The sequence below is a fragment of the Poecilia latipinna genome, unplaced genomic scaffold (genome assembly GCF_001443285.1).
Source record: "Poecilia latipinna isolate Pla-1442-1.1 unplaced genomic scaffold, P_latipinna-1.0 Scaffold24, whole genome shotgun sequence".
Classification (NCBI taxonomy): Eukaryota; Metazoa; Chordata; class Actinopteri; order Cyprinodontiformes; family Poeciliidae; genus Poecilia; species Poecilia latipinna.
This window is the reverse complement of record NW_015112640.1, coordinates 433793-453862: the sequence shown is the minus strand read 5'-3', so window position 1 is coordinate 453862 and position 20070 is coordinate 433793. Positions and strand designations below refer to the sequence as shown.

Genomic DNA, 20070 nt, shown 5'->3' with positions numbered 1-20070 from the left:
TCGTTTATCCCTAAATAAAATCCAGTGCAAAAAGTCACCTTATTATTAAATAGATTCCCTGTGCGTGTAATTTAATCCCAGTATCCAAATGTGCTATGAAAGCCGCAGAGGTTTGTTGGAGAACATTAGAACAAACAGCATCATGAAGACACAGCAGGAAAGTCAAATTATCACAGATAATCTCTCAAATGAAGTTATTTTTTTATTTAGTGTGCTTTCCCACAGACAAAATCTCTACATCCTGCATACTGAACAGTACACTATTCAATGGCCTTTTAATTTTTCTTCTCAAACAGATACTAACATATAATAGAGCATGTGGTTTACAGGTCTAAAATTTTCTTGAGGCAACGTTGGGCTGTGTAGGAGCCACAGAAAATACAAAGTAAAATATTTTGGTCTTTTTAACTTTTGTAAAAAAAAGAAAAAAAAGAAAAAGGAACAAAAAAAAAAACTAACATGTTAAATAACACACTCAAGAATTTATATTCCAAAAGAGTGGCAGTTGTAATTGCTATGAAAAGCATTTTCACAAACAAATCAGAGGGCTGATTTCGATTTTTCCATCAAAATTTCAGATTTTTGTTTGTTAAAAAAACTTTTGTTAAAAATGTTTTCTTTCAACTTCAGCAATATGCTGTGCTTTGTGTTGGTCTACCAGAATAAAACTGAGATCTATTGTTACGTGACAAAATGTAACAAAAGCTCAAGGATTGTAAGTGTTGCCAGGCTGTGTCAGATTAACCACCATGCTGCAGATTTCTGCAGCTCTTTTCATGTGTTCATTTGTACTCGGCTGCACATCCCTCAGATCATGAACACAATATTTCAAATCTAATAACCGCACATAAATGTTTCTATTAAAATCATAGCAATGTAGCATTGTTAATATAGTTAATCTTGCTTTTTGTATTTAGTTTTTTTACATTTTGGAACCTTAGTGTGTACTTAAATATATCTGGTGCTGCTGTTGCACCTGAATTTTCCCTCTGTGGGACAATAAAGCTGCTTTCTATTCTATCTTTATTGAAAGGTTCTGCTTCAGCTTGTGTCTCTTAATGGATGGACAAACAGCATGTAATTATGGGATGCCTTTGTGACCAAGATGCAGCCATCAAATGGTGGCCTTTGATTGCATTGTGACTGAAGTTCAAAGGATGCTGCAGCATTATTGTAAGTAAATGGGATCTGCATCGTGCAGTACGACTGCTGGTACCGTCCATGTCTACCAGACAACAAACGTATAGGTAGCAGGAAGTGGTCCACTGACCAATCAGTGCAGCACTTGTACTCTTGTGGAAAAAAGTAAAAGGAATAACAAATAAAACCAAACACATTAGAATGATCAGAAAACAAGCAAATTGAAATGTTTTGTTAAAAATGAAAATACTTCAAGAAATTATAGGCAGCAAGAAAAAACACCAAATAGCAGATTGTCATAATCAAACATTATAGATACAAAGTGTTTTGCATATGCTTACAGAGTTTTTGTTGTGGTCTGCAAAAAAGGCCCAGTCTGCACTTCATAGATTACACATCTGCACTGATTATCGAGCTGATTGGTTTGAAATAGAGGCTTGTATTTGAGACAGATGCTCAGACTTGTTTTGAGATAAGCCAAATATGCTACAAGGCAAACATAATGCAAATGTGTTTATGGTGATGCAGATAAATTAGAGACCAAGCCTGCACAATGAACAAGTCCTACAGTCTTTCTTTCCCAGAAAGAAAATATCTCTCTTCAGGTTGGACTTTGGGTCTTAACTATGCATAGAAGTTCAGTGTACAACACATAAAATACAAAGACAAAGTTAAGGTTAACTTTTTATTTTTACACTATTTTAAGAAATGTATTTATTTTTTATTTGCATTTGCATATGCTTTCATTTTTATGTGAACTTAGCTCTTTGCACTCATGAGATTTTCCCAAAAGTAAAATTATTTACAGTTAAAAATTAATATTGTGCCATTACCAATAAAGTTTTTTTTTTCAGTTACCAGGCAACCCTGCAGTGTGACTTTATCTCTGTATTACTATAAATAATTTGACTGAACATTTATTCCATGCTATATTAAAAACTTGGAAATAATTTTACTTTTGAGAAAAGAAAATGAAAAGTCCTAATTTCGCATTTATTGTGGTTTTTATGACCTTTAAAAGCTTGAGCCATGACAAGCCAAACTCATATAGTTACACTGTTTAAATCTTTATGTTTATAAATGAATTACTTAATGTCATATTTTGGAGTTGGGAGTGTTAGTTTTTTGTCATCTTTAAATATTAATTTAAACTGTGTGGACTATTTTAAAAACAAGGCTCATTTTATTGTGAATATCTTTAGAAAGGGTCAAACTTTCACATATAAGGTGAAACGTTAACATCTTAACGTGGCTCCCGCTCTTAATCCGCACACAACCAGACCCGTACATGTAATTCAAATTGCAGGTAACAGTAAATGAAAAATAAAATAAAAACCATGGGCCAGAAATTTTCAACAAAAGTTGTGGTCAAGCAAAGCTGTCCATCAAATTAGCTGTGATGTGCGTTTTGGATCATTGTGCAGCTGGAACAACCAGTTGTGTCGATACTTTTACTGTTGATTTGAGGTGTGGAAACCAACCAGTTTCACTAAATCTGCCAATTATTGTGATTTAAAAAAAAAAGGCAGCCAAGATTATTACAGACACTTGCTTTTTGAATTCTTGTTTTTAGATTTAAAAAAAAAAAAAGTTGTGTAATTGTTCCAAATTAGAAAAAAAGATAAATGAAATAAATCATTACAAAGCCCCTAAATGATAAAATATATGCCCTTAATGAATGGATTTAAACTTCTCTGCAGTAAGAATTCACATAGAGGGGTTCATCGGGGTCATCATAAGAAATATTTTTCTTTTCCAAACATTTTTGCAAGAGGGTGAAAGCAGAAATTCCTGTTTTGCTTCAAGCTGTCAAAACGTATGTATATATACAGATTTGGACAGTGTGCAATTTGTTGTTTCCAACTATGACATAAAATGATATCTTGGAGGTTCAATTTCACATTTCAAGCCAAAGTAAACAGTGCAAAAGAGAATAGTCAGCACAACAAAGAAAACATCTACCTCATTCCTAATTCCAGAGGGAAAACATATTCATGTCCAACTGAAGGGGAAAAAAAAAAGCAGCCGTGTCCTTCCTTTTTTCTTAGCTCAAGGAAATTATAAACCCGTAAACCAGGTTTACTGTGTGCAGAAAGCAGCTGTTTTCTATGAAGATGGGTGGGTTAAAAATGCCTCCACAGTGCTGTAAAAGACTAATTGATCAGTTATCACTGAGTTCCTTTAAATCAAGATTAAAAACCCATTTGTTTAGTTACTTTTGGACCATAACAAATGAAACATTGACCAACATATTTGATGTGTATTGACCATTTCAACAATGGCACTTGACACAATGTCCGTTACTGGTTTTCACTGTTGAAGGTATGATGCGTTTATGATGTTTTTATGTTTTCATGATGTAAAACACTTAACTTCCTTTTTGCTGAAATGTGCAATACAAATTAACTTGACTGATTATCTCAAAGACTTGACTGCGGCTGTTACTTTAAGGTGTGGCTAAACCGGTTCCCAGGTTATGGGCAATTGCTTTTTCCAGACGGTTCCATATAGATTTGGATTTTACCTCCTCCATAATAAACACCTTAATTTAAACGATGGATTTTGTACGAACTTACATCATCTTTGTCTGGTGTTTACATTTGTTTGAGGATCTTATACTCTTAGGTGAGACAAACATACAAAAAAACAAAACAAAAAAAACCCCCAGAAATCACAAAAGGGGCATACACTTATTACCACCCCTGTTTACAGTCCGAGTTTAAAGAAAGATCTTGCAGATGAGTGAAGGAACACTCTGCTCCGAGGATTAATGATCTCCCGAATCACGCTGAATCCTCAACAAGACAAAGATTGGTCACCCTTTCTTTGAAAGTAACGGAGGGGGGGTCAAGGTTCTCACGAAAAGCTGAAGTTTGAGTGAATATAATGCATGTTTAGACACTGTAAACCAGAGATTTATGAGACTTATGTTGGACGAGTGATAAGATGTCCTCTTCACCAATACCACCCAGACGCAGACAGATAAGGTGACTCTGACACAGATGCACTCTATGGATCTCTCCCAAGCAGTGAGCCATGTTGGATTGATGAGATCTCCTCCTGCTGCACAGCTGGTTAAATCGAACCTTTATCAAAAGCAATTTAGTCTCGTCTTGTGGATTTCACTGAAGAGTTACAGTGCGTCTTGAAAACGGCAAAGACAAAATGTACCACAGTGCAGGAAGAAACGACTCACTAGCAATAGGAATGAGGAGTGTGGGGTTTGTTCCTTGTTCATATTAAGAGTGCACAGATATTTTCGTGTCTGCTTTATCTGAGGAGAATCACAGCAGTCTGATCGGCCATATGCCTGACTGCAGGCTAGCTCTGTTTTCAATCAGGGTCGGCTCCCAGAAGACTTCCTGCCAAATCTCCTGTGCACGCACTCATAAACACTCCCTCCGCTTCTTAAGTGTTTACACTCTGCCTTGTCCTAACTTGGGGTTTCCACAAGCGTGGCGTTTATTGAATTAAACCAACCCTAGTTTCTTTCCGTTCAATAAAAACAATCAATTTCAAAAGGTGCAGATTTGCTGTAAACTTTCAAATTGCAGATGGCACTGAAACTGCGTTCGGCGCAGCTCCTCTGTGGAGACATAGAAGATGGAGGTCAAAGATTAGCAAACAGACTGACATTCAGCAATTCAGTGCAAGAAAGAAAAAAAAAATGGAAATGTGCCTTTTGGAAAAATACTTAGTGTTCCTTCAGTTTTATTTGGGTTTAGGCTGCAATTTACAGTGGTATAAACTATGGATTAAATGGGGGAAGAAAAAGACAACTTCAGTGGAATAAAACTTCACCAGAAATCTTTTTTTTTCTTTTTTTTTCCAGAGGAAAAAACAGCTGGGAGTAGAAACGTCTTAAATTTGCATGAGTCTAATCTTTAACCAGCGTTGCGTCGATTTGAAGCAACAAACTAAACCTGCAGCATGTAAAAAGTATTTCCACTTCAAGTGCTGTTTCCACAGTTCCCGGTTATGAATAAACAGTGAAATACAAATATTACCTCAATACTGAACACACGACAACAAAATATGATAAAATGCGATAGAATTTATTTCAAAGTAATTACAAAGTAAACCATAACATATGAACAGGGAGGAAATCTTTGAAATGTGCTAATCCTTTCAAATGAATGAGAACCTCACTAACACTGCGTCTTGGCCTGACCCTTCATGTTTTACGCTGCCGTTTTCCCGTGTCGGGTGACATTTCTGTGTTGCTGGACGGTCGCTTCTTTGCTGAAGACGTCACCGTGTCTCTGTGAAAGAACACAATCGGAGAGGGACAGGTTGTTTTATTTAAAAAAGACAAAAGTGAAATGATATACAGCAGCACAAACTTTAATGTGTTTCATTTGGGGTTCAGGGTAAATAGCCACGCAAAGTAGTTTAGAAATGTGAAGAAAATAAAAATGATAAAAAAAATGACAGTTTTCAAAATGTTTAATGAAAGAAAGAAAACCTTAAAGTATTGTTATTTGTACTTTGTCTTTGAGTAAATATTTTGGAGGAACCCTTTTGGTTGCCATTACAGCTTCGCGTTTTTTTTGGGCATCTTTGTTTTCAAGACACTAACATTTCCCCCCCATTTGTCTTTACAAAATAGCTCCAGCAAGCAGCTCAAGCAGTGCATAAAAGCCACAATATTACAGTTTCACAAATCCCAACCCCGTCAATTGATTAAAATAATTCATCAAAATTAACTATGTTTTGCAGCTGTAGCACCAACATTTCATTGATGCAAACCAAATAAATGTACAAAAAAGCACATTTTTGATATTAGAGAGCCTAAACAAGAACAATTTGTTCTATATTTATAGTGAGGCACGTTTCCTGTTCACTAACTGTGCACCTCAATGAACACTTGCCTCCTAGCCTTTGAGCACAATCAGTACCACAAAAGCTCAAGGCAATAGATTTCCTGGTAGCCCTTCTTATCGGTTGTCAGGGTTCAGAACTGTCCTACAGCCTTAATGGCTGTGATTTAAGTTAGCTCAATAAAAAAGGCAGTAAGAGACTTTCTAAATCTGTCACTTGCTTTTCTCGCGTTTTAATCACTTCAGAGAATCAGTTTTTCTCTGCAGACCATTGCCTTTTCAATAGTTTAGGTTTAACAAGCGTATCAACGTAATTAGGATGCAAAGCAGATGGACAAGTGGAAGACAAATAAAGGTTCTGCCTTCAGTCTCCCCCATGTTCATTTAGTTAATTAATGCTAAAAGCTCATTTACTTTGATTAAATATAGTACAGATTCTGCAGACTGTTTGACTACAGGAAAAACAAAAGAATATGGAAAGCCTGTTCAACAAATGACTCGGCTGCAAAAGACATGAACATTAAGTTTTCTTCAGCAACTGACAACTCTCCGCTATGCTTCCTCACACCATATTTAGCACGTATTTAGCACGTTTAGCACGTTTTGTGGATTATGATGTCATGTAACGTATGTGGTAATTGTCTTTGGCTTTTGATGTACCACTGTTGCTTGTAGTGCATTTATTTTTGGCTGAAATTTTAAACGTTATTACATGTTACTGCATTAAGGTAGAGCAAGTACATTCTTGGCATGAGCCGCAGTTTCATTTATTTCAATCAACAGGCAATGATTGCCCGATCGTTTAGGGCTGATGGTTAACATTCTCGCCACGAAGAAGCAAAAGGATAATGACTGGATGGGCGCCCGCTTTCAAAACAATACGGAAATTGGCACTTCGCCAAGCAACAACAGAATCAGCTGGGGGGTATCATGTGAGTGTGTGTTGAAATTCATAGAGGTAAACCAGTCTCAGTTCAGGTGACAGAAGTAAAAAACAATACTCTTCAGCAAGACATGATGGTGGCTCCTGAGTTCAAAACCACTGCTCTAGGCAGCACACCTGAATGATGAAATAATTAGCCAAATGAATCATTAAGTGGCTCCGACTATCCTTCCATTGGACCAATTTCAAGCATTCTGCATACAGTGGTGAGAGAACCTTCATCCCTGTAGAATGAGTGTCTGCATAGTAAGCAATGAAGAAATGTTATAATAGACTCTGCAGTGATATTATAGTAGACCGTAGCTAATTGTGTCATGTTATCAGGCATAACATGATAACACCTCGATCATTGGACATCTTAATGAGTTTCAAATATTAAGTAGCAAGTGAACATTATGTCCCTAATGTTTATCTGTAAGAAGTGGAAATGAGCAAACGTATGAGTGAATCTAATGAGGGGCTACTTGTGATCGGTTACTGAGTAGTCAGAACATCTACAAAGTGACAGCTCTAGTGGGGTGTTCAAAATCTTTCAAAAGTAGTGCAAGAGGTAAACTAGTGACAGGCTGATCAATACACATGAAGCAGTGAAGACTGATCTACTCCAATTCACCAACATGAGCTGCTATTGCTCAAACTGCTGAATCAATCAATCAAAGTTTATTGTATAGCACATTTCAGCAGCAACGCAGTTCAAAGTGCCTAACATCATGAAGTTAAAGTTGGTTTGTCAGAATGCAAAGAGCATCACATCTGGTTTCACTCAAACTGGACTCTTTGACTCCCCCGGCCCAAAACGCAACATTCAACACGTTTTAGAAAAGGTAACATAAAATTTCCGTGTCTGAATAATAATTTTGCCGGTGAATGTAAGATTTTTGCAAAGTCTAACTAATCAAGCCACAAAACAACAAGTAAAACTGCTTATGATTACATAGAGAAGTGAAGTTTACAACACTGGGAATCTTAAAACAACCAACCTTCATATTTCTTTGCTAAAATAAAAGAAATCAGGGATTTTATAAGAATAAAACTATTTTCCAGTGGCATAACATGTACACTGTGAGAAAAATCTTAAGAGTTATTTGCTTAACTTGCTTTTATGCACTCGTACCTGCTCAATCAAATTCAATTGTCAGAAGACACATGTGGACCTGGCATATATTGCCTTTAAATAAAATATTTTTTCTGATTTTCCTTACCAGGTCCATTCAAAGAGGGGCGCCGGCGGGCTCCGAAGCCCAGTGGCTGCGTCAAGTTACAGATCTACTACTAGCTCAACCTCGACTTTCACCAATCTTCTCCTAAAATAAATCTTCAGATAACATGGCATAGAAAACCACAAGGGACCCATAAAAGCAGTGTTTCACTTGTTGAGTCCCTTTCAGCTGCACATGAGGGGTTCTCTGTGCAGCTGATTCTATTATAGATGTATACAGAACCCCCCAGCCTTATGTAATGTATTTAAACCCTTTTCTTTCAGTTCTCTGGATGGGAAAAACAATTCCGGTGAAGGAATTTTCGTCAGAGCACCAGGTGTTAGCGGTAAAAGTTCGGTTAGGCATCCAAGTGGGGAGCGTTACTGGTGGGTCAAAGGCAGAGGACGGAGCTAAAGCTGTATTTCATAAAAAGAAAATTCCTTTTCCGGATGGTTTCAAAAGTACTCTTTAAATCACGAGTCTATAAAACTGATGAGGCATTCCAAGACCCACAGTACTGGTCAGTTATGAGTGCTTTCTGGTCATATGGGAACTCGTTGAAACAAACCTAAAATCCACGAAACAGCTTTGCTACCTCAACACCGGTAGGAAACTGCGAAAAATAAAAGTCAGATTTCAAAACGTCTTCGTCCTGTTTGTGTTTTGCCCACTTCATTTTAGATAAGTTTCAAACAGCAGCACAGCCAACCCCGAAGAAGACGTGACGGAACCGTGTGTGTGCGCTGAAAACAACACCTCCCCGCTAATACGAGGATATGATTCAGTGTCCTTGATCGTGGTTCGCAAGCGAATGAGCTCCAGGTCGGCGCAGTTATTTATTTGTGTCCTTTGGGGGTGAGCAGATGTGTGACGGTCTTATTGCACTGTCAAAATCCTTTGATTGAAATGACAGCAGTCTAGCAGGAATATAAATGATAAAAAAAAATACATATCAATGTATTGAGAGGAATAAACAAAGCTCGGTGATTATTTGACCATGAAGACACATGATTATTATTTTTTTTTTTACATGTATCATCAACATAACTGATTATTTAAAATAGATAAATGAATAAAATAATGTTTTAAAAAATGGCTGTCACAAGAAGATGAATATGAAGACTGAAAACCTGTCCACTATTTTTCAACAACCTGTTGACAAGTGTGGCTTGTCAGGTTACAGTGAAGCTCGAGGACTCTGTATGGGAAGCTGGGGATCTACAAAGCTTTCACTCTGCAAGGCTCCGAGTGGGCCGCAAATCAGTTGGGCTGCAAAGGGGCAACATGCATTCAACGACTGAAGCTACTGAAAAAGCCACAAGGTAGCTTTAGATAATGAGAGCAGACTTGACTCGTGGCTTCTTGCTGCTGGACAGGGTTTTCAATCTCCCTTTGTCAGGTCACCTTGGACAGAACAGCCCGACACGAAAAATCCAAAAAAAAAAAAAAAAAACATGACCCAGGAAGATTACTGATGGCATCAGGGTTTGTTTCACACATGCCTCTAGTCTAACAAGAAGATTTTTCTGTAGAAAAAACACCAACAGAAATGATAGATGCCGTATATATATCCCTGTTCACTTAAGTGGCATTAAATCAAGTGTGTTGGCTTAAAATCAACACTTATGTGGATTTTATTATTGATCAGTAAAATGCAGATGTGCTAACATTGATTTCTGCTCCATCATGCCATCATATTCATTATTCTCTTCAGAGTTTTGGCTTCCATCATGCCAACAGCTGATATTGAGTTTCACTTAATTAAAAAAAAAAAAAAAAAACTGTTTCAAAGATAGACAGCATTAATTTCCTACTGTTGAACTCGGTGATTTAGCTCCACAAATTATACTAGAATATACTGCTAATAAAATGGTATCCTTTAAAATGATCATTTCATTTATTGCACAAACTCGATCACACACTGAAAATTGGAAAAAGGTGGATTTCTGTGTATGGTGAAACGATGCTGCGCTGCTTTTGTACACGTTTTGCATTATTACCGTGTTTGAAGACACACCAAAAAGTAATTTTCAGTTTTCAGGCAGAAGACAAAATAGTTGCTTTTCACTACTTCAGAGAGTTCAAGATCCCATTCTGATCAAACTGGGGTCCAAAATCATAGGACGTGCCCAGGACACCAAGGAGGCGTCAAGGTACCAATATGAAAAGTAAAGTCTAAATTTTAAAGACACTGTGAGTGGAGATCAGCAACAGTTACAGAAAAGCTTTATTGGGCAAGGTCTGCGATATTGTACTCCTCTATTGTGGTTGGAAAGGCATTTTTCTAATTCTCTAAGTCAAAAATCTGAATTTGATATATGCTTAAGATGTTTTAAACCATTTTCTGCAACTGCAGAACACATAAATGCATGCAAAGTTAAATTAAAAGCACAGAGATTTGATTTAGTGTGGAGCATTTAAGATAACTGACAGTCTGGAGATGTGCTGCATACCCTGAGAGAATTCACTTCACAATCTCCATGCTGAGGAGCAAACAAGACAGACATTTATCCCGTTTTGCATCCACATAGTAAGAACATATAGGCTTTGTTTTTATTCAATAACTGCCAACAAGCAAGAAACAAGAACGCTACATAGGCGGCAAAATTTCAAGAACTCAATGTGAAAATTTTCTAAAACAGTAGCATTATTCAAATGTAGTATGGTTTTTTTTTCCCCGAGAAGGAAAAGTACATCAGACTTTAACGCATTATTACAACAAAGTTGACATGGATTTCGTCAAAGTGAAACTTATTTTTTTTTTGGTTAAAAGAATATTATTTGCACATTAATTTCAACTGAAAATGCCTATTTAACCCATCAATTGTTTCTATGAGTAGAAAGATTTCAAAACATCCAAAAGTTGCAGCAACCAATGCTGAGGCACTGCTTTTGCTTTCTGTGAAGCGAAGGAGCTCGCTTTGGGTGAAATTCTGTTCCAACATTTATGCTTTCCAAATGCTAGACTGAAAAGCAAAGTCACAGGCAGCAGCAAGCGTTTCTCAGCAACTATCCTGCTGAAACATGTCTACATTTATTAAAGAAAGATGAATAACTAAAGGAGCCACTTACTCAATGTTTATGGAAGATTCTGGGCCGAAAATATCTGAAATAGAACTGAGAAGGGAGAAAGAGGAAAGAGAGACAGAGAACAATGTGATTTAATTTACTTGCTGCCTTGGAACAGAAAAAAATAATGATCCGACTTCCACCTAAATCGCTCTAATCTATGAATCATAGCAAATCTTTTATACCCAGGTGGGTTTTTGTCCCCCCACCGAGGGTCTGACGTGTCCAACTGACCTATTCATTACAGGCAACGCCATATTACCCACAGTCTGTGCAAAACGTCAGAAAGAACTTGAAGTGATATGAAAAGGAAAACCTTGTCATGGCCTTGTTCTAATCTGCTCTTTGGGGTGACTTTGTTCCATCACACACACACACACACATCTCCAAAGTCAGCCAAGTGTCGTGTTAATGCCTGTTTTCACAACTGTTGACAGCACAGCTCAAGTACAGGAGATGGGCCTGAGGACTAGACTGTCTTAATTAGAGGTGGAACCATATGTCACAAACGTATCATTATTACTATAACGCTCTACAACATATTCATCTCAAAGAACTTCCAGGACTGTATTAAGTGCAGCTTAGCTTCACTTAGGCTCTCTATACTTCGCCTTTAATATAGTTAGTGGCACTTACTGCTTAATGTAGAATGAAATGTTTTACAGGGCAAACGGATGTGAAAGTGGTCAAGTCATAAAGAAACTACGACAGAGTAGTTTCAACACCACAACAGCAGATGTCAGGAAGAAGCAACGTTTTCAATTAGATCTTTTTGAGATGAAAATATATATATATATTTTTGTCTGTTTCCAATAGCTGGACAAACTAATGATCATCACCTAAGTTTGCAATGAACTGAAAGCAGATAGCATTAACCCCTTATTATTTATCTCAAATCATATAGTTATTGTTACATATTTTTGCATATTTTCCCCATTATCAATCAGCCCTAGTGTCGTCCAGTTTTAAGCAGAAAAGGTGTGTTGGTCACAATATTATGTTTAATAATGACAGAATATTTCTAGCTGATGATTATATTTTGAACAAAATTAATTAATAATTTAACCTATCATGGAGTAAGACTTTAATTTTGAAGTCTCATCTGGTCAATGAGAGATTCTGACTTTTATTTTGAAGAATATTTAAACCGTTTATCTGAAAGGCCAACATAATCCCTTATTCATGACTGGTTTAGTTCCTTTGGTAATAGGGAACCTACTATTAATCTATTATTATCTAACCTATAAAAGACTTTGACTTTTTTTTTTTAAAGTAGCAAGAACTTTTTTTGAAAGCCCAAATAAATATTTTGTTGGTCTGGGCTCAATAGGATTGTAACACCACCTAAAATGTCTGGCTCAAACAATCGTAAGACGGATTATTATTTTGAAGTGTATTTTCCAACTCTGCTTTTTAAAGATACATTAATCCTATTTTCATCATAATTGGTTTAAGTCCTTAGGGAATTTTAATTCTAACGTAACATGTCCTTTTAGATTTAACCGCTGCAGTTTATTTATTTGTTTTTATAGCTTTACATGACCTCGCCCCTCCCTCCCTGTCCAAGGTGCTGCTGCACCATTACATTAATGGCAAATGGCCTGGACTTGTACGGTTCTTAATCAAGTCCAGAGGACCCCAAAGAACTTCACGCACCATTCAGTGATTCACCCATTCACACACTGATTATATATCCTGGTGCCACAACTTGCTCACTCAGGTCAGCTGACCAGCTGCTCCTGACAGCATCTAAAACAAAACTGAGTCTTGGGGGTGAGGGGTGTGCTTCTCCAGTGACCGTTCCTAAAATGAGGAATGACTTACTGCTGCACATCAGAGAGGATAAATCACCGTTATTAAATCACTTCTTAAAACGCATTGCTTTGCCTTGGCTTTTGACAACCAACGAGATCTTGATTTTAGTTTGTTCTTACTTTATTACAATATTTATTGCATATCTTGCTATATCTTTTTTTTTCTATTTTAGTATTCTGCTTCTGTGTCTTTATAATGGCATCTTATTTCTGTTATGTATTCTGTACAGAACATTTCTCCTCCTCATGTAGTAGAAAGCGTTTTATAAATAAAGCTCAATGGACTTTAAGGACATTTAAGGTAAACTTTAAATAGCAGATTTGTTTAATTGCTGCAGCACTTAGTTGAAACAAGAGGCAATAACTATTAGTTGAATAGTTTGGTACATGCTGATCTGGTCTGTAAATTGGGGCTTTAATTATCTTTGATTATTGTGATTACCTTCTGAGTTCAGATGAAATAATTGCATTGCTTCACTGTAGCACTTTGCATTGCTGATTAGAGAACAAATGATAGAGCTAATTGGTTCAGACGTCTAGAACTTGTCTGTACATCTTGCCTTTGCCTTAAATTAACTGTAAAGTGCTTGATAAACATAAACACACAAGGTTTGCTGTTTTTCAAAACCATAATCTTATAGTTCAATGCTTTAAGTGGAAATATTTGCACACAGACTAGACATGATTTATTTTACCTATAATAATGAGTCTGTAAAGTACTACAGTGTATGCATGAATAATTCTAATTAAACACCACAGTTCTTATAAGAGCAATAACAGTAATTAATTAGATTTTTATAATTTGCAGTATTTCTGTTTTGAAATAAAAGTAATCTGATTATGGAATAAATCATAGGATTTGTCTGTTTTTATAACACAATACCCTGAAACAATGCTAATTTTGTTTAGACTCATCAAACCATGAGAATCATAAATAAGCAACGGAAACAGTTAAGTCAAGTTAGGATATCAAAATGTAATATAATTATTAAGTGATTTCTCACCTGCTGATGGACACGTCGCTAAAGCTGGGGCTGGATGGCAACTCCATTCCTCTTGCAAACGAATCCTCATCATTTTCTTCATCTTCAACCTTTATCACTACAGAATTGTTTGTGTCTCCAACATGAACTGCACAAAATAGAAAACATACATTTTTCATTACATATTTTCAGGTATGCAACTCATAATCTAGCATGTTTTTTTTTGTTTTTTTTTGGCCACAAAAAGGTCAGTTTTAATGTTGACTTATTTATCCAGGGTTTCACTAAGTGAAGTTGTTCACAGAACTTACGGTGATTTCTGATCTGGCATGTGAGTCAACCGTTTTTGTGCTTGAACATTATTCTTTCATTATTTCCATTAGCAACAGGTTTTAGCAAGTCTGTGTGTTTTAAGACCAATTTTACTGTACAAGCATTCTCCTGATGGAGCTGGTACAGGATAAGGTCAAAGGAGCAGACAGGTGGACAGATCTCTATTGCGGATTTGTCAGAAAGACTGAATAAATACTCTAAAATGTTTTTATTAGGCTGTTCTGAACTAGAACAGCCTGCCAGCACATTTCCAGAACATGAGTTATAACAGCAACAATCTGGAGTTTTAGGACCTTTTAAGACCCAGTAAAAATCCTGTGGATGTTGTGTTGTGAACGGTGCTTTGTTATTTAAGAGAGTGCACTTATGCTTTCCATTGCTCGTCTCAAAGCGAAAAATTAGGTAAGAGGTGTTTTTCTAATTAGTAAGTTTCAACTGGAATAAGCCAACTGCTAGCTGATGGTTCAAAGGATCAATATTTATCACTGATGTAATACCAGAAGAATGTGAAGCTTGGGTCTCTTCTTTCTCCACCTTCACTTCCTGCTTCACATGGGCTTGTTTGGCGGTCTGCAGTCGGCCTCGGACCTGTGCAATTAGCCGGAAGAAGTCACCGCTGTGCTGCTTCCCTGTGGACAAAGGATATATTAAAGAGCCATATAAATATATTACTCAAAAAAATAAAGGGAACATTTCACTTTAATTTTGTGTGTGGCTCCAAATCCAGGCCTCCATTGGTTAATGAATTTGATTTCCATTGATGATTTTTGTGTGATTTTGTTGTCAGCACATTCAACTTTGTACAGAACAAAGTATTCAATGAGGATATTTAATTCATTCAGATCTAGGATGTGTTATTTGAGTGTTCCCTATATTTTTTTGAGCAGTGTACCTGTGAGCATTATGTTACAGTAACATGCCTTGTCTTTGTGTGCTATAAACTTAATGGATTTCAATAACTGAAGTGGAAGCCATGTGGCTGAGTTGCACCGCCTGGTAAAGAGTGGACTAAAACCGCACACCAAGGTGCATTAAAGAAAATATTACATTGTAGCAGACAACTGTAAAACTTAAACTAATACAGAGTAATATATATGTGGACTCGTATTTCAATGCGACTACTATCTGCAAAACATCAGTTCAGTTGGATTAATATTGATTTTCTTTTTTTTTTAATATTCAAAGGGTTGGAAAGGTAGAAAGATAGATTTTTCTTCAATTTCAGACAGAAAATACTGATGCAAATCACAACAGAGCATTGTGGAAGATTTCTTCCACTTTTGCATTTTTGTCCAACGTAAATGTTTCACATTAGACTAATTTTAACATAAAAGACAAATGTAACCTGAGAAAATACATAAGTTTAATAGATGATTTAAACACATGTTTTTAAGATGATTTCAACTATTAAGGGAAAAAGCTGTCCAAACCAATCTATGCCTGTGTGAAACAGTAACTACCTGTTAAACCTGATTTTATTGAAATGATGTGTGAGCTTCATGCCAGGTGCAATGGTGCACATACATTTCAGAAAGTTCCAATTTTGTCTCAATATTTTCAAAAGGGTCTCTCCCGTGAATGCCATCTTGCCATCCCCTGCCTAGTTTTAAACCACTGACCTTAGACAAATGAGGCCTACAGCGCTTTAGACGATTGTCTGGTTTACTTTGCGATCTCTTGGATGCGTCATTAAGCCTCTCTTGGAGTAAGTTTGATAGGTCAGCCACTCCTGAGAAGGTTTACCACAGTTTTATGTTTTGTGTATAAAGGCTCTCAAGGTGTTTCATTCGGGTTCAAAAGCTTCAGTAGTGTGTCAATTACCCTTTCCAGACAAACTGATATAAATGACTTTGTTTTTATTCATTTCATGGCATGGCGTGTGGCTTTTTGTGATCTTTTAATCTATTTTATAGGTTTTTTTTTCCCAAGTGATATCATTACTTTACAGGTCTGACAGTGATCAGGTGTAAGTGTGGCTCGTGAAATCCATCTCAGTTTTGCAAAAATAGATAAATAATGAGTTTAAAAAATTGTGATTTAAGACCAAAATTATTACTTTTTCACCGGAAGCCAGGGTGGTTTCGATCACTTTTGTCCTAATAAATTAAATCCTCATTTAAAAGCCACTTTCTATTTTTCACTGATTATCAAATATAAAAAATTGTTTCATGATTTGAAACATTTAAGTGTGACAAAAAACAGAATAAATATGTAATGTGGAAAATACTTTTTCAAAGTGCTGTATACAGTGTCAGGATACTTTCTTTTTCATGGTGTAGGGAAAACGACTTCTCCAAATGGAGAATGAAGGCAATTGATGCTATACAGGCATCTGTCAAAGATGCCTCTGTGATGCTTTCCAAGTAAGTTATTCCGGTCATGTTTCACCAGGAAAAGACCCTGGGGCAAAACAACGACACACTATGAGATTAGGTCTCACCGGCTGGGGAGAGTCATGATTTCCTCTGCTGGAGAAGCCTGAGTCCGTCTGCAGGATCCATATAATGCTTGTTCAAGTTCAATTATATCACATTTGACCACTGGCATAAACCCTTTTCCTTTTAATTAAATGTATTTTTATACACTGTTGGTAAACTAATGTTTAAATAAATTAAAATAAACAGATTTGTATTTTTTTTTTATTTTATAAGTTCTAAAGTGACAAGATACAGCAGCATTTCTATGAACAGACTGAATCTCTCTGGCCTGTCACAGTAGACTCCGTGGCAGCATGGGTAAAAGGGAAGTACTAAACTATTTAAGCATTTATAAGTCACATTCTTCATTTTTTTTAACGTGTACTTTCTGACCTTCCAGTGCAGCCTTTGGAAACTCATCAACACTGACATCTGATGTGAGAGGAAGGTCTAGAAACAGCAGCTGTTGGTCGCTTTTCTAGCTAGAATTAGTTGTGGAAAGTTGATCAAATGACGACTGCTGGCTGTGATATGCAGGGAAGCATGCCAATTAGCAACACATCATCCTTACAGAACGGTTACTGGATTAAATGATTTACTGGGGGAATGGTGTCTTTGTGCCCCAGTGCTGCCAAAACAACCATGATCAGTCAAATAAATGGACCCGCGAAGATATTGTAACTCCACAACTGCAGAGTAAGAGACAGTAACAGAGAGCTAGCCAAACAGTAGCTGCGCTGATACAGAGAGCGAGAAAGACGTGGTTTTGAGTTGTTTCTCCCTGTGCTGTGGAGCACAGCACTAAATTAATAATATTTTTATGTCTAAGTTTGATTGAGATAACGGAATTATTCTGTGGCGGCGGCGCGTCTATGGATGGCATGTAAAGTAATAATAGCCTTTTTGCCCTCCAGCATTGAACGCATGTGCGAAATTTCCTTACGTAAACAATAACATGCAGGGGAACTAGATTTGTAAATCCGGTTATAATTAAGTCGGTGCCTCACCAGCCATGAATCTCACTGCACGCCACTGATATATATATATATATATATATATATATATATATATATATATATATATATATATATATATATATATATAATTGTGGTTTATAAACCAATGTTTGTAAAGGAAAATAAAAAAAAAAACTTTTTGAAGTTAAATATCTGTTTGGCCAAATCCAATTAAACATAAAAAAATAAATCAATAAATCGTCTGTGATATAGTTAAGAGGTATTTGAAATTATACAAGTGTGATTTTTGGGCAATAATGCCCAGGTTTTGTATTTGGTTTTCGTTGTAAGATAATTTTCTCCAAAAATAAGCAGGTCAGACTAAAAAAAGTCTGCAACGTCCTGATGGGTTTTGTGTTTGCATGAGTATATGCTGCTTTCACATTCTTATTTGCTCGCTCACCGTTCCCCACGCCAGGAGAGTGACTCATCCACATCCTCCTCTGATAAATCAAGAGGTTATCACACCAGAGCAGCTATAAATAGAACCCACCTCCTGTGAGTCACATCCATTTCTCAAACACTTTTAAAGTTAGCTCTATAAAGTTATTTTCAACAAGCTCTTTATCCAACTATGTCAACATGACTTGAACTGTGATTAGGATTATGTCCTCTGATACGGAAAAAAAAAAAAAAAAAAAAATCTGTCATTACATGTGGTTTAAGCCAGTAATCTAGACATGCATGGTCACAAAAACGTAGGAAACACACTTTCTATTTCATCACCTCTAGATGTCAAATAATACCTATTCATCTGCAGTACCGAGTTTGGTACTGCACTGATAAAGGGTATCGCTCCAGACAGAGGCTTTCTACACTGATTAAAAGTTTGGATACGGTTGTGTTACAATGGTTCCCGTCTCAGACGTGAAATGATTTTATATCAGGAACAAGCACGCATTCAAAGGAACAGCGTACATCTCTGCTGTATTAATATGCTGCACTTTATTCCACACAAAACAGCACCCTGCTGATTACAAGAATCTTTTGTGCTACGACGGTTGAGGGAGGGGTTTGTTTTCCAGATGAACAAGCCGACTGGACAAGCACTGACACTTATAAAAGCTTAGACTTTCAGGAAACTGTTAAAGAACGATTCGATGTTGAAATACAGCAGATCTCCTCGACCAATTTGGCCCAGTCCGATGCCCTGACAACAAACTAACAGCTTGCAACCAAAGTAACATCACCTAATGGCATTTTTCAGAAGTAGCTTCTACAAATAAGACGAACATGACATTTTATAATCAATTTTTGACGATCAATTCTCAATGTAGAAAGTTTGAATATCAGACCCGTAACAATAAAAAAAAAAACACAAACAGGAGAGCGTACCTGAAGTGACCAAAATTGAATCCCAGTTCATTTTGACTCTTGAGCCATTAGATGGTAAATAACCAGGTTTTAAAAAGACAGTTTTAGTCCTGTGATTCTCAAAGAGTAAGGTGTCACAACAAGAGTTAACAACAAGCCTTCTGGATATTTATTTTGTTTTTTTCCCTCTGATTTTTTTCTTCAAATGTGTAAACCTGGATTTGTTTTAGAAATATACATTCACCAAATTAGTGTTTCCACGGTGACAGGCACAATCTGGAAAAGCTCAAGTACCTAGCAGAGCCTTTGTCCAGCCACAGCGCAGGAGGAGTTTATTTTCTTGACAGTTTTGGAGCAAACATTGCTAGCTCTCATGAAAGGGCTCAGGTACCTGGTCTTTCTGTGTAATGATCACAGTGTATTGTTGTGTGACGCGGTATGAATGTCATGAATGCACAGAGAGAGGATAGAAAGAAAACGAAAGAGCTCAAGGATGAAAACCTGCTGTTGAAGGTCGTCAGTCACAAAAACTAAGCAAAGATCAGATAAATCTGTCAAAAGAATCAAACTTCTCCACAAATGTAGAGAGGGTTTTTCTTTTAACACGCACATTTGTGTCAGTGTAGTGAAATCGTGGGTTTCATTCGTTTCTTTGCACAAATAAATCACATTAATTGTAATGTTTTTAAGATACAACACATTTTTTTACCTCTGGTTTTTAATACATAGAGGCTCGTTTGCTTCTTCATTTCAAAGAGAAGAATTTTAAAACACCACTTATTTTCTGAAATAAAACTTATTTTTCACTGATAGTGATCACTGATAGTGTTTCAAACCTATGCTAATTTAGTTAAGTTCTTAATTAATCTCACAAATTTTTCAGATAGACTCACTTTATGCCAAAATAGAGGCACTTCAAATGAATACCACATTGCTCAGCACCGATTTCCTCCCTTTTTTCTGTAAAAAAAAAAAAAAAAATTTTTCTGTTTTTGTTTGTTGGAGGCCTTGGGAAAAAGCAC

General features: G+C 36.5%; 1 protein-coding gene across 2 annotated transcripts in view; it reads right to left on the bottom strand.

The window, feature by feature from the left end:
• Window positions 1–5174: 5174 nt before the first annotated feature.
• The window catches only part of rad18 (RAD18 E3 ubiquitin protein ligase), a 36172-nt gene continuing 21276 nt past the window's right edge, over window positions 5175–20070 (bottom strand). Inside the window, exons 10-13 of one of the 2 annotated variants that reach the window (XM_015037170.1) lie at window positions 14799–14930; window positions 13990–14116; window positions 11175–11219; window positions 5175–5402 (exon numbers count right to left, since the gene is read on the bottom strand). In XM_015037170.1, the coding sequence (XP_014892656.1) occupies window positions 5315–5402; window positions 11175–11219; window positions 13990–14116; window positions 14799–14930 (392 nt within the window). In that variant the 3' untranslated portion in view covers window positions 5175–5314. The remainder of the gene's footprint in view (window positions 5403–11174; window positions 11220–13989; window positions 14117–14798; window positions 14931–20070) is intronic. The other variant, XM_015037176.1, reaches the window with a different exon arrangement.